Raw genomic sequence first — 15,826 nt, 5'->3', positions numbered from 1 at the left:
GAGAGAGAGAGAGAGAGAGAGAGAGAGAGAGAGAGAGAGAGAGAGAGAGAGAGAGAGAGAGAGAGAGAGAGAGAGAGAGAGAGAGAGAGAGAGAGAGAGAGAGAGAGAGAGAGAGAGAGAGAGAGAGAGAGAGAGAGAGAGAGAGAGAGAGAGAGAGAGAGAGAGAGAGAGAGAGAGAGAGAGAGAGAGAGAGAGAGAGAGAGAGAGAGAGAGAGAGAGAGAGAGAGAGAGAGAGAGAGAGAGAGAGAGAGAGAGAGAGAGAGAGAGAGAGAGAGAGAGAGAGAGAGAGAGAGAGAGAGAGAGAGAGAGAGAGAGAGAGAGAGAGAGAGAGAGAGAGAGAGAGAGAGAGAGAGAGAGAGAGAGAGAGAGAGAGAGAGAGAGAGAGAGAGAGAGAGAGAGAGAGAGAGAGAGAGAGAGAGAGAGAGAGAGAGAGAGAGAGAGAGAGAGAGAGAGAGAGAGAGAGAGAGAGAGAGAGAGAGAGAGAGAGAGAGAGAGAGAGAGAGAGAGAGAGAGAGAGAGAGAGAGAGAGAGAGAGAGAGACACAGCAGCAAGGAGGAAGGAAACAAGAAGGAAGGAAACAGCCAGACGGCTGCAGCTTCACCCACCCTTTGAGAGGTGAGTCGCTGGCACCTCAGGAAGTGCTCCAGCCTCTCCGGGCCCCACTCCGGCACCACGTTCTTCAGCACGTTGGGGTCCCCGCCATGGCGGTAGAGCAGGGCCAGCAGCCTCCAGTTCCTCTCGTCTGAGCCCTTCATGGTGTGGACTCGGTCTGTAGGGAGTAGGGGAGGTTAAGGCTTGGCTTCATCACCAAGAGAGAGAAGGAAAGCAATGAGTGAAGGAGAAAGAACAGGAAAGGAGGGAGCGAGGGGAAGTGTAATGCCTGGCTTCATAACCGACATTCCTTCTATCACGCCTATGTGCAGTGACTGATTTGGCCGAGAGTTTAGTTCAGAAGATAGAAACAGTTTGATGAAGGCCTACTGAACAACTGCCAGGGTTGAGAATCTTTCCTGACCCTCAGATGTTCAGAAAACTGAACCCAGATACAGGCATGTCATAAGAGGGAACATGGACACTGTGACTCAGAGGCCTGGCACCTGCTACAGCTGTGGAGGGTCCCTGCAGCACTCACTGGACCAACCCAGATACAGGCAAGTACAGAATGCTACATGGACACTGTGACTCAGAGGCCTGGCACCTGCTACAAATGTGGAGGGATGCTGCAGCACTCACTGGACCAACCCAGATACAGGCAAGTACAGAATGCTACATGGACACTGTGACTCAGAGGCCTGGCACCTGCTACAGCTATGGAGGGTCCCTGCAGCACTCACTGGACCAACCCAGATACAGGCAAGTACAGAATGCTACATGGACACTGTGACTCAGAGGCCTGGCACCTGCTACAGCTATGGAGGGTCCCTGCAGCACTCACTGGACCAACCCAGATACAGGCAAGTAGAGAATGCTACATGGACACTGTGACTCAGAGGCCTGGCACCTGCTACAAATGTGGAGGGATGCTGCAGCACTCACTGGACCAACCCAGATACAGGCAAGTACAGAATGCTACATGGACACTGTGACTCAGAGGCCTGGCACCTGCTACAGCTGTGGAGGGTCCCTGCAGCACTCACTGGACCAACCCAGATACAGGCAAGTAGAGAATGCTACATGGACACTGTGACTCAGAGGCCTGGCACCTGCTACAAATGTGGAGGGATGCTGTGTCAGGACCCAGAAAACGAGGAAACAGAGGAGTGAGATATACAACTGTGTAAACACCCGACAGGACAAACACTAACAAAAAGGGTGACATATATATAAGTGTAAACATCTCAAGTACAAAAGAGGGGAAACAACGAGGGTAAAGGAAAACAGATACCCAGAGAGGAAAGGCAGGTATACAACTGTGTAGACATCTGACAGGACAAACACTAACAAAAAAAGTGACATATATAACAGTGTAAGCATCTCAAGTACCAAGAGGAAACAACGAGGGTAAAGGAAAACAGATACCCAGACTCAGGTACAGAATACAGATGCCCAGTGGGCGTGGTAAGAAAGTGTGAACAACCATTGAAAAAGACTCTGACCCGTGACGTCAGTCGTGGCGACATGTTATGAGCCAATAATTTAACAGAAAAATCACTGAGGGAGTGTCTTAAGACTGACTCACGAATAGCAGGAGAAGTAAAACAATACAACATAATGAGCTAGCAGATGGGTGTGACAGGAAGTATTGGCCATTGGTTATGTAGAAAATTAAGGGCGTGTCAAGGATGTAAGTCCGCCTAAAGCAAAGAAAAATGTGGCCTAGAAATCAGTAGTATGAGTAGACCGAGCTTGGTTCTCGCCTCAAGCAGACCTGCTACTCACTCAGCCGAGGATGGCTGTTGTGATCTTAATCGTGAGTAGAAATTCGAGAATCTAAGGGAAACCGACTGTATTGTCCTGGAGATTATAATGTAGGAGATGTGAAGTAGGATTGTGAGTGGGACAGGATTGTGATTATTTGTTTGCGATGTAAAGCAAAGGTAAAACCACTGGGTGTGGTAAAATAATGTGTTTCCATGACTTGTAGTAGATTATACTATAGGAATGTGTTATTAGGATTTTGTGAAGAGAGTACATAATGATTGTGATGTAAGCAGAGAGATACAAACCACTGCTTGTGGAACGACTAGTGTTATTATTATTGGCAACAACTGAGCACATATTGTAGTATTATGTTTAAGACATGTCGTTTGTCATATGTTGCATCCATTGCTGAATATGCCAGTGTTATGATCGTCTGAGCATAGAATATTGCGTAAGGCAATTACTTTCATTTAATTTTAAATAAATGTATATTTACTTTTTCCCTTGTTTATCCCCGAACACCAGTCTCCAATAACAACTTAAGCCGGATCACGCTACCAGGGATACGAGACGGTGAAATCATTTATGGAGTAATTAATGAGTGATAAAAGAGTTGATTTAATACAAGAAAAGAAGGGTCTAAAACTGGCGGCAGCGGTATAGGGATAAATAGGGACATGTGCTTACAGTGCTTTTGTTTAATTTACTCTGACGAGAAAACGCCTCTTATTTTCATTAAGCTTTGCTCGTTTTAAGTGGCGGAAATAATAGTGACGATTTAATTATATAATTAATGGTTCTTCCGGAGGACATGGACTTTGACGATATGGTAATGGAAACTCTGGCCAACCACTGTTGTTCTGTAGTGCAATGGGTAGCACACGCGACTCAACCGAGAATTCATGAGTTCCTTCCGGGCGGAGTGGAGAGGGATGGGCAGTCTCTCTCCACCGGCGCCGTGATCCACTCCTCAGTGAGATGGTGTCAGGTGACAGGCAGCGGCAGCGTCCTGCCTCTCAGGTTTGTTTGTTTTAGGATTGTTACCCCAGGATGGAGGGGAGCACGGGGCTCTACGCCTCACAGGGTGGTGGTGTGCCGCGGCGGACATGCAGCCATAGAGTGACTTTATAAAGGCCTAACCCGCGTCCCCCAGGTAGGAAGTGTAGAGTATGATCTTTAGAAAAAATGTGAAATACTAAGAAAAGTGTGAGGTATGGATAAAAAGTCATGAATGAAAAAAAAAAAAAAAATGAAGCATATGGACAATAGTGTGAAGTATTAAGATAAATGTGTGAAGTAAGAGAATCAGAGGAAGAGGAGGCCAGGGTAGTGCCCCCCTCAGTTAACTACTACAAATAACATTAAATAAATAAATGAATAATAAATAAATAAATAAATATGCACACTTGCAGTGGAAAAAACGGAAAATGAGCGAAGAACAAAACAGGGAGTAACCTTTAATATAATAAGATGAAGGCTATAACGAAGAAGGGAGTAACCTTTAATATAATAAGATGAAGGCTATAACGAAGAAGGGAGTAGCCTTTAATATAATAAGATGAAGGCTATAACGAACAAGGGAGTAACCTTTAATATAATAAGATGAAGGCTATAACGAACAAGGGAGTGACCTTAAAAATAATGAAAAGAAGGCTATAATTAACATAACTCAAGAGTAACTTTGTTAGGCAGATCGCACTACTCATGATAATACATATGCAAAAGTGGCAGCACTCCTAGAAACAGGAGCGTGTGTGAGTTTTTAACGGATGAATTTATTAAAAAATTAGGGCTCGCAGTAAATAACTGTGAAGCGAAACCCGTGAATATTGTCTCTGTGCAAAGATACCATATTGAAAATGACGGTAAAAGACAAGTTAATATGGAAGGAAAAAGTAGTTTCCAAGACTTATTGATAACACGCGATGTAGATTTGCCGACTCATATTATGTTGAGTACTGATTTGTCGTGTAACACGAGATTATTTTGAAAACATTGCAACTAAATGAGGAACAAAAGAACGAAGCTTAAAACTGATAATAGAAGGGGAAACCATACAATTATGCCAGGAAAAAAATGTCTTATATCTAGAGGTGAAGGATCTTAGCTAAATGTAGATGGAAATGAAGAAGGTCTCACTGAAAATAAGGCCGTACGTTGCCAAGCAGCGGAACCTTTGCAACTGCATGCATCTGTTGCAGGTTACATAACGCTAGTGACGCAACTACAGGCAAGTGAAGCTTTATTTGAGCCTTGTGTTAGTACTCCTCAGGCTCGAGTCTTGTGCTCTGGGATAGTTAAGTTAACCCCTTCATCTGACAATCAAAGATCTTATGTCACTGTGCCGTATTTGAATATTGAAAGTGAGTGTAAAGATAGATGATAATACAACGTTAGGATCTGTGAAGCCTGTCACTCATGAGCTATACGCTGATCTGCCACAAGTATCTAGTGTACAGATCGCTGACACAGCTAAAACAGACTTGAAGCCCGCAGAGCTTGAAGTAAGGAAGAAAAGCCTCTATCAAATTGTTGACGCTAAATTCCCAAGTGAAGAGAGAGAATCAGGTTTTAAAGTCCTTAATAGATAAATATATAACAGTGTTTTCCACAGAACAAGAACCATTAACAGTAACGCCCTATTTTTTAAGCACCATCAAGCAAAACACTGATGAAGTAGTGTACAGGCGTCCATATAACATTCCTATCAGTTATCATGACAGAGTAAATAAACAACTTATATCGCTCCAGCAACAGGGTGTGATTCGCCCTTCGCGATCACCCTATAATGCCCCACTTATCCCAGTGCAAAAAAACATGGAGTACTACGACTTTGTCTGGACTTCCGGGCACTTAATAAAACACTACGGGACGACCGGTACCCACTCCGTAATATAACTACCATACTCAATCAATTGGGAGATAGTAAGTTTTTTTTCATGCCTAGACTTGAAACAGGGTTACCATCAAATCCCCCAAGATGAAATCAGCAGAGAGAAGACGGCATTTTCTTCTCCAGCAGGACATTGGGAATTTACTTCCCTCCCCTTTGGCCTTAAAACAGCCCCGTCCTGCTTCAAGAAAATAATAAACACTGTCCTTACAGGACTATTAAGCAACAAGGTTCAGGTGTACCTTGATGACATAATTATCCTGGGCGATACATTTTCTAATCACGCAGATAACTTAGAACAAATTCTGGATCGCTTAAAGGAAGCCAAACTGACTCTTAAGATGGAAAAGTGTAACTTTTTTAAGGACAAAGTAGATTACCTGGGCCATGCCATCCGCTCAGAGGGAATAAGACCTCAATCTAGCAAGCTGGAGGCCATACAAAACGTCCTGGCCCCCCAAACTGTTCATGATTTACAGTCATTTCTTGGATTGACTAATTATTATCGCAAATTTATTGCAAATTATTCACAAATTGTTGCTCCTTTTCTAAAGATTTACAAAGGGAAGAAAGGTACACTAAAAAAAAAAAAATAATAATAATAATAAATAAATAAATAAATAAATAAATAAATAAATAAATAAAATAAAATAAATAAATAAATAAATAAATAAAACTCCACTCATATGGACGGATGAAACAAAAATTGCGTTCTCAACCCTTAAGGATAGAATGCTTGGTACAGTCACTCAACGCATCCTACTACAATACTGGTGGAGTATTGCAATAACAGGATAATGATGATAAACTAAGACCTGTATCTTTTTTTGTGAGAAATTGAATACGGCAGAACAGCGGTACAGTATAGTTGAACGAGAGGCTTTAACTGTAATTTATGGGTTACACGTAAACCGCCCATTAATACTGGGTTACCCTGTTGAGATCCACACGGGTCACAGACCTTTAGTCTGGTTGTTACAGGTAGCTAGTCCCAACGGCAGGATAGCTAGATGGCAGACTCTCATGAGTGAGTATGGTTTCACAATCAATCATTTGCCTGGCAAGGAAAATATAGTAGCAGATTTTTTTTATCAAGGATGAAGGCTTACAGGACACTGAGATTGAATTAGAAGGACACGCGCGATAATGTTTGTGGATGGGGAACAACAAAAACCGTGGAACACGTGGATAATGAGGGGCAAGGTATTGCACTAGTGCAGAAAAAGAAAGGCGCCGAAAATTAGAAAATAAAATACATGATATGTATGGACCTGAATAGTGAGTGTATTGGCCACACACTTGACTGGAGTATTCAGGAGATTAGTGAGCTGCATGATGAGCAGCCAGCATATAAGTATGCTAAAAGAAGGAAGCCCAAGAATGAAAATTGAGCAAAGACTCAGAGAAAAAAGGCATAATGTGAGATGCCGCCCTGTTAGAGGTACAGGTGGAAAATGTGTTATATTGTGTTGAAGATGGGCATAATGTGAGATGCCGCCCTGTTAGAGGTACAGGTGGAAAATGTGTTATATTGTGTTGAAGATGGGCATAATGTGAGATGCCGCCCTGTCAGAGTTACAGGTGGAAATAAATGATGTGTTTTAGTGAGTCCGTGCGGAGAAGCCACTAAGGGGGTGATTCTACCCCCCAAGTATTTCCCAGGCGATAACTCTGGCTCATTCGTCGCCACTGCAGGGCACGGAGGAACCAAAGTTACGGGCTGTCGGTGTAGACAGTTCGCGTCCTGGCCGGGAATGAAACAGGATGTAGAAAATTATGTAAGGAAGTGCGTCATGGTAGTCGTTTTAAAAGTGAGTTGGGAACTTGCACCCTGCTCCTTGGCGGCAATATCCAGACGTCACCGCTCCTTTTGAGAGAATACACATGGACCTTGTGGGTCCCATGGGTGTATCGGACAATGGGGTTCGATACGTAATGCCCATAGTTGATGTTTTTAAAAGGTATTTGATTACAGTACCCTTACGGAGTAAGGAAGCCCGCGAAATGGCAAGGGCGTTGTACGTGGATGTTGTTTGTGTACACGGTGTTCCTCAGACAGTTGTTACAGGTCAAGGTTCAGAGTTCGTTAATTCCGTGATGCAGGAGATAAATTAGAAGCTACCTGTGCGACACGCGAATAACGGCTTACCATACAAATGGAAATGGAATAATAAAGCGCGCAAATTATACTGTTGTTAACATTTTGAGGAGAATGTTCTAGGAAATGTGTCCGTTTGGGATAAAATGCTACTTATAGACGTCTTGGCCTATAATCCTGCGTATTATCGCACCATAAAGGAGTCCCCATTTTATCGAGAGAGACAGAGAGAGGATTTTTAGAGATCCTCCTGTACCCTACACTGTTAGAAAAAAATTCAGCAGCCCTGGTATGATATTTACTCCTATAAAAAGGAAATGGTTGTAATTGCAAGGAAAGTTTATGATATTTACTCCTATGAAGAGGAAATGGTTGTAATTGCAAGGAAAGTTTATGATATTTACTCCTATAAAGAGGAAATGGTTGTAATTGCAAGGAAAGTTTATGATATATACTCCTATAAAGAGGAAATGGTTGTAATTGCAAGGAAAGTTTATGATATTTACTACTATAAAGAGGAAATGGTTGTAATTGCAAGGAAAGTTTATGATATTTACTCCTATAAAGAGGAAATGGTTGTAATTGCAAGGAAAGTTTATGATATTTACTCCTATAAAGAGGAAATGGTTGTAATTGCAAGGAAAGTTTATGATATTTACTCCTATAAAGAGGAAATGGTTGTAATTGCAAGGAAAGTTTATGATATATACTCCTATAAAGAGGAAATGGTTGTAATTGCAAGGAAAGTTTATGATATTTACTCCTATAAAGAGGAAATGGTTGTAATTGCAAGGAAAGTTTATGATATTTACTCCTATAAAGAGGAAATGGTTGTAATTGCAAGGAAAGTTTATGATATTGACTCCTATAAATAGGAAATGGTTGCAATTGCGAGGAAAGTTTATGATATTGACTCCTATAAAGAGGAAATGGCTGCAATTGCAAGGAAAGTTTATGATATTGACTCCTATGAAAAGGAAATGGCTGCAATTGCAAAGAAAGTTTATGATAGATACCAGGTTTACAATAAAAAAAGTAGAGAAGAAATGGAAAAGTATTACCAAGTTACAAAAATCAAAACTATCAACGTTGGCGACAGAGTGTTCCTCAAACATACACCAAAAAGAAAAGAAAAGAAAAAGTTGCAACCTATTTTTGATGGACCCTACAGGGTAATAGAGAAGATCAGTGATATAATGGTAAAAATTATAAACCTCAGGACTAGTAAGGTTTCAACGGTCCCCACATATAGAGTAAAAGTTCTTCATGAAGATTGCATTGATGTGCAGCAATGTCCAACGATTAGGCGAGCATACCCTTTAAATCCAGAGACAGACACTGATCTATTCTTTACATTGCTCAACCCTGAAATCGCTGAGAAAAATTCTACCGAAAATAATGACTCGTAGCGGAGAGGTGACTGCTACTCATGACACATTAAATAATGTTCGTTCTACAACAGCAATAAACAGCTGATGCACAGGCCCTACCTTCTCAGGTTACTCCCAAACTTTCAGAGCCACCTCGGCATAAATAAAGCCTTCGCTCTTCGACGGTACTAGAGTTGCCTAAAATAATATCAAAACTAATACGATATAGAACAGGAATAATGCATAAGGATGAAAATGCAATAATTGAGCGGAAAAGCTGCAGCACTCACTGGACCAACCCAGATACAGGCAAGTAGAGAATGCTACATGGACACTGTGACTCAGAGGCCTGGCACCTGCTACAGCTATGGAGGGTCCCTGCAGCACTCACTGGACCAACCCAGATACAGGCAAGTAGAGAATGCTACATGGACACTGTGACTCAGAGGCCTGGCACCTGCTACAAATGTGGAGGGATGCTGCAGCACTCACTGGACCAACCCAGATACAGGCAAGTACAGAATGCTACATGGACACTGTGACTCAGAGGCCTGGCACCTGCTACAGCTGTGGAGGGTCCCTGCAGCACTCACTGGACCAACCCAGATACAGGCAAGTAGAGAATGCTACATGAACACTGTGACTCAGAGGCCTGGCACCTGCTACAAATGTGGAGGGATGCTGCAGCACTCACTGGACCAGGAGAGTCAACAGGCAAGTGAGAGGGAACATGATGCTATAGTCAATCTAGGAGACATTGGCGGACGGGAGGATTCCGCGGGGGTCTCTCCTTCCGTACCACGCTGCCACATCTCTGTCTCCAGTTGTGGAATTAGTGATCAGGTGTGAAGTGGACCACCATTAGCCTCCCTTCATTTCCTCCTCCTCCATCTCTCTCTCTCTCTCTCTCTCTCTCTCTGCCTATAAGACAACATATATTGTTCATCATGCACTCATGATCCAGTTTAGCGCAGACTCTTTCAATAGTTCTTTCACTAACATTAATGGCTCTCGCTGTTCTTGCAGTTACTCTTGTGGGTGGTATGATAAATCCTGTTGTTTTTTTCATCTAAAAAGTGCTTCTTTACATTATAAATGAGTTCTTTCTCGCGGCTGTGCAGCCAACGACGACGTGGAAAGGCAGGGAGAGGGAGGGAGTGGAGAGGCAGAGGTGGAAGCAGGCCACCCATGGGCCCACCTGCTGAGCCTTCCATGACCTTGAGAGAAGTGACCTGGGCCCTGGATGTGTAGAATGACAACGTTGGAATACAACGTTGTCAAGTGTCATGGTATTTATACAAAATCTTTGTTATTATCTTAAAAACAAAACAATCTTAACACTATATGACCTTACTAGATTATCCAATTATTTAATTAAATTCATTTAAAGGTAGTAAATAGCTGGCATATGAGAGGAAGGGAGAAGTGTTGAGAGTGTGTGGCAAGGTGCGGGGCTTAGCTGACCCGCAGCTGTCACCCCCCCGTCCGCCAGTTTCAAACAGATTGACTATACATGGACATTGTGACTCAGGGGCTACAGCTGTGGAGGGACACTGCAGCACTCTCTGGATCAAAAGAGTCAGAAATTCTATCCCCAGTTGCAGTGGTGGGCACCGCTAACCAAAAACTTAGTTTCTCTAACTGGCAATCCACTAACTAAAAAGTTCACTTCACTTACGCTAAACCGCCAAACCGATAAAGAAATTAGTGGAAGCTCACGCTAACCACTAACTCTTTATATGGATTTAGCTTTGGTTTAGTATTTTGGCTCTAAAACCCTTGTAAACAGACCTAGTGACTTGAAATTTGAAATGTAGCTTAGACACAGAGCTTTTCATAGAGGTATAGCATGCTAACATCCGATGGTGATAAAGTGTACATATGTAAACAAGTTAAACTCAACATACACTTTATTTATGCCTTATATATGAACTTGCAATAGCAGTGCAGAAAAACAAGAAAAAAACTATGAATTTTTTAGTGGACATAAAGTTTATGGAGAAGGACTAACTACATTTAGCGAAAGCTAATTGGCCCACTAACTGTTTCCAAAGCTATCGAAAACGCTAAACAGCTAACGAAAAAAATAGCTTCACTAATTAGCGGTTAGCAGAACGGTGCCCACCACTGCCCAGTAGCATAGTAACACAAGAAGAATAGTTTTCACTGAGATCTGTGGCTGTATGGAACAATTAGATTATGGAGTTTCTTTGATCCCAGAACATAAATACTTTCAAGGAAAGGCTGGATACATCAACGGACGGCAGAAAGCACTGTGCAATGACTTCACTGCCATCATCCTCTGTGACACCACAAACACAACAAGAGTTGAGAGTCCAGTTGAGAGGAACCTTCATATATATATATATATATATATATATATATATATATATATATATATATATATATATATATATATATATATATATATATATATATATATATATATATATATATATATATATATATATATATATATATATATATATATATATATATATATATATATATATATATATATATATATATATATATATATATATATATATATATATATATATATATATATATATATATATATATATATATATATATATATATATATGAGTGGCATTCTCCACTGGAACCCATCCATAAATATCTACTATAGTTGGTTTCACGAGAGCTGGTGGAGATTTTCCTCCAGGGGTGGACTCGCGGACTTGGCATCAGTGCTTGAGTGACGGTCTCTGTGCCGCTCATTGGCTGTTGTTTACTAGATTTAAGCTGCAGCAATTTCGTTTGCCATGACATAGTCTACTTTCTCTCGCTCTCTGCCACCTCTTAACCCTTCCACGCACCGCGACGCGATTCCAGTCAAAACAGAATCATCTACATCAGCTTTTGACTCGAATCGCATCAAAACCTTTGAAAAATTTGCCAGAAATAAAGTATAATTCAGAATCCTGTCAAATTTTCTTTGTGTCATAGATCCAAGCTACACCTATAAAATAAACTAATTGTCAACTCTCTCATGCCATTGGATTTGAAGTGATAATTGTCCGTGGTTTAGTTGCCTCTCAGCAGGCAGCCTGTGAGCGCAACTGTCGTCCCTTTAAATTGTTTTTTTCAGAGTCGGTAAACTTTGCTATTTATTTGCATTTCTTGATCATTTTTTTCTTTCATAAGGCACAATAATCTCTTCCAAAACCAACGATATATAATAATGGCAGGAAAAGAATTTTCGCTGCCAGTCTGCGAGGCCCCATAGGGAGCCCCAGACGGATGTCGCAGTGGAAAGAGTAACTTATTAAACTTTTGGTGGGTGAAAGGGTTAAAATCAACACTATTGGTATACAAATGTAGTTATTCTTATAATCACTCTTCCTTATGGCTATCTATTAGTTTGTTACCCACAAATAGTAGAAACATATTTCAGGATATATGATAGGACGGACGATGAAAGAAAAAGAAGGTTCTTGCCCTAGGCCAATGTTTACGTTATGGCTAACATTATGACTAAGTCAGGACTAAAAATATACCAAGAAATCTTACAATAAATGAGTTAAGTAACGAATGACATTGTGTAGACTGTAGCCTAGCACTTTGTAGTAGTAAAAAGTAGTAAAAATAAGTCTAGCCTTAACAGTCGCTGGATATTGTCCATTTAGGCTACGTGCAGTTCCGCCTTAGTTTTGTTATGAATGTCATTTCAGATTTATTTATAATACCTATTTCAAAAGGCACATACTTATCAATAAAGATATTATTGTAATAGTTTTTATTGGTGCAATCTGTTACCTGACTGCTCAAAAAGGGTTTTGGTAGGAATCCAAAGTCAATTTTATGCTCGTTGGAACAAGTTAAGAATTGGCCATTGAGCGTGCAGTACCATCACCCAAGCAATGATGCCAAGTCTGCGAGTCCACCCTGGAAGGCTTGGGCCCACCAGGTCTGGTGGAACGGACTTCAGTAAGCATAACTGATATAAGTGTTTAGGTATAAAATCAAAGAATTGATTGTGAATAAAATACTCCTGTAAATGTGTATCACTCTATAGAATAGTATGGATGATTCAGAGGGCAATGATAGCTTTCAATAAATAACAAAGAATATAATTCTAAAGCTATACACAACTGCATAACACTTCATGTGGTGTTGAGGAAGAGCCAAGGATGAGGGACCAGACAAAGGCCAACATCCTCTGACAGCTACAAGGAAGATGGCTCAGGGAGAGGAAGAAACAGTGGCCGCAGCAGCAGCAGCAGGAGGTGGAGGAGGTATGATGTCATCCCAGTCCTCGTCGACCTCAGTGGCCGGGTCGCGGTGGTTGTACTTGGCCAGGGTTGGGTGTCTGTCCAGGATGGCATTGTAGGTGTGGCAGAGGCGGCCAAACTCTGCCATGGTGAGCTGGAACGGCCGCAGCATGGGGTCCACGTCAGCCACCTTGAAGAGTTTGTCCGCCAGGCTGTCCCTCACCCTGGTGGGGAAGAGTGTGCCAGCACCCCGGCTGCAGTACTTCTGGCGGAAGGCGAAGAGGCAACGCGCCACCTTCTCCACCAGGGGGAAGGGGAGGGGCACGGGGGGAGCCGCACGAGGGGTGAGGTGCACCACCCCTACACTGACGTCCGGCGGAGGCACAAAGGCGCGGCCAGGGATGGTGAAGCAGTGCTTGACGTGGCACCAGTTCTGGCACATGAGGGACAGGCGACACCGCTGGGCATGGCCGGGCCGGGCTGCCATGCGCTGGGCCACCTCTAGCTGATAGGTCAGCGTGAGGCGTGTGCGGCCGGCCGCCCAGGCGTTCCTGCGCAGGCTAATGTCCTCCAGCCAGCGCACAGTGAGGGGCGTGGCCACGCTGAACGGCAGGTTGCCGATGATGTGTGTGTTGGGCGGCCGGCCCTCCCAGGGGCCGTCACAGGCCGGGAAGACGCGCTCCATGTTGAAGGTCCTGGCGTCTCCCAGACACACCTCCAGGGCCCCCCCGGATACTTCCTGCAGCGCCTGCAGGGCCGGCAGAAACCTGGCGTCCTTCTCCACCGCCGTGACGCGCGCCGCGCCCTGCTCCAGCACGGCCCGCGTCAGGTTGCCAGGGCCAGGGCCCACCTCCACCACATGCGTGCCACGCAGCTGCCCCGCGGCGCGCACCAGCTTGCTGCACAGCCTGGGGTCCAGCAGGAAGTTCTGGCTCAGCCTCTTGAGGGCCCGCAGCCGGTACAGCCGCAGCAGCTCCCCCGCCGAGGGCAGCGGCGGCAGGCGGGGCATGGCAGGCCACACACTCGGGGTGGAGCTCAGCTTACTCAGTCACCGCGCCGTGTGGCCGCCGTGTTCACGCCTTGAGTCACCGGCACACACTGGCCTGGGGTGCAGGCTGCAGCGTCCCGCCCACCACTCACCACCAGCTTACTCACCACGCTAGTGTTCACGCCTTGAGTCACCGGCACACACTGGCCTGGGCTGCAGCGTCCCGCCCACCACTCACCACCAGCTTACTCACCACGCTAGTGTTCATGCCTTGAGTCACCGGCACACACTGGCCTGGGGTGCAGGCTGCAGCGTCCCGCCCACCACTCACCACCAGCTTACTCACCACGCTAGTGTTCACGCCTTGAGTCACCGGCACACACTAGCCTGGGCTGCAGCGTCCCGCCCACCACTCACCACCAGCTTACTCACCACGCTAGTGTTCACGCCTTCAGTCACTGGCCTGGCGTGCAGCGGGCCGCCCACCACTCTTCTTGTTGTTCAGTGTTATAGGGGACTAGTTGTTGTTGTTGTTGTTTTGGGCCGCTTGGGGACTGGTTAAGCCACGCACTCACCACCAGCCGCCGAGGCGTGTGTTTGTTTACCTCTTGCTCTTGCTCTTGCTGTACAGGTGCCGATATAAAGGCCTGGCTGGGGAGAAATCCCGAGCCACCTGTGACATCAAGATCGTTGGAGAGTCAGGCCTTCGTATCGGCACAACCTGTAAAAATAAAACAACACAAGCAGTATCCATTACAAATCTTCCAATTCCCTATTTCTTGCACACCACATCTTTTCCAGAAAACTCTTCATGGCTTCTATAATTCTATCATTTGCTTCATCACTCAGTCCCAGCAGCAGCAGCATCCATTCCCTCTCTGTCCTTGCAATCCTCCCATTCACATCCCAGCCCATCTCACTCAGTGCCACCCTCATTATCTCCGTCCTTTCTCTCCGGTACCTCCCGCACACCAGTATCACATGCACGACAGTTTCATCCACACCCCTGTCACACATCTGACACACTTTGCTGCGGGACTCAGGCCACCTGTAGTTTCTTGCATTCACATTCATACACTGCGCTCGAGCTTGGAAGAGAAGATCACCACCCAGGCTTCCATCATACCAGCTGACACACTGCGGGGCTTCCTTTTCCTTGTTCCACTCCAAAGTGATCTATCGCTCCATCGCATGTTTCCACTCAAGGCAAGTATAGAGGTATCGTCACTCTCATAGAACGTGAAGAACCAAATTTTGAAATGAGCTTTTTTATTAGGACCTCTCGTATGTTTTTGATGTTATAAACTACTACAATAAAATAAAATAAGATTTGGCTTTTTTGTTATATACCCTATGAAGCAATTGTCGGTGAATAAAAAATATAAATAGAAATGTTCACGGCATCTCATCCTGGATGATGATTGGCTGGCGTCTCGATAAGCTCCGCCCCTTCCTCGAGCCTAATTAAGCCCCGCCCCATCCTCGTTGTCTGCCCAAACCGACGACTTCACACACCTCACTCTCACCCTGTTTCCTGACCCCAACATTCATTTTTACGAAAAACTGAGACCACCATCATCTTCCTGAGAAAATTCTGCATCACACTAAAATAAAATTGTAACCATAATGTAAAATTACACATACGAAAATCAGAGTTAAGTAAACTATAGAGTAAACATTTTCTTGCACTTATTTCCCTTCAACTCCTTAGTACTCAGCTGGTTTTCGTCACATCACTTTTTTAAGCACAGATCCTAAATCTGCATGCTTTTCTGCTTCTGATGATATGTGGTACGTCCCGAGGTAAAAATATGCATAGGGTCAAAATCGCCTCTGAACATAAGCCGCGCCGTGATAGCGTTCATGCGCATCGGCATTTGT

General features: G+C 44.0%; 2 protein-coding genes across 2 annotated transcripts in view; both read right to left on the bottom strand.

The window, feature by feature from the left end:
* LOC126988666 (uncharacterized) overlaps window positions 1-14,573 on the bottom strand; it is a 42,988-nt gene extending 28,415 nt beyond the window's left edge. The window contains exons 1-2 of the mRNA XM_050847022.1: window positions 14,378-14,573; window positions 606-769 (exon numbers count right to left, since the gene is read on the bottom strand). Coding sequence (XP_050702979.1) covers window positions 606-755 — 150 coding nt within the window. The 5' untranslated portion in view covers window positions 756-769; window positions 14,378-14,573. The remainder of the gene's footprint in view (window positions 1-605; window positions 770-14,377) is intronic.
* LOC126988698 (dimethyladenosine transferase 1, mitochondrial-like) lies at window positions 12,801-14,434 on the bottom strand. Its single transcript, XM_050847055.1, has 2 exons — window positions 14,327-14,434; window positions 12,801-14,153 (listed from the first exon to the last, which is right to left on the bottom strand). The coding sequence occupies exon 2, from the start codon at window positions 13,964-13,966 to the stop codon at window positions 12,929-12,931; it is 1,038 nt and encodes a 345-aa protein (XP_050703012.1). The 5' UTR covers window positions 13,967-14,153; window positions 14,327-14,434; the 3' UTR covers window positions 12,801-12,928.
* Window positions 14,574-15,826: the final 1,253 nt, after the last annotated feature.

Source organism: Eriocheir sinensis, chromosome 70 (assembly GCF_024679095.1).
Source record: "Eriocheir sinensis breed Jianghai 21 chromosome 70, ASM2467909v1, whole genome shotgun sequence".
NCBI lineage: Eukaryota > Metazoa > Arthropoda > Malacostraca > Decapoda > Varunidae > Eriocheir > Eriocheir sinensis.
Note: the sequence above shows the minus strand (reverse complement) of the source record. Positions and strands in the feature narration are given on the sequence as shown.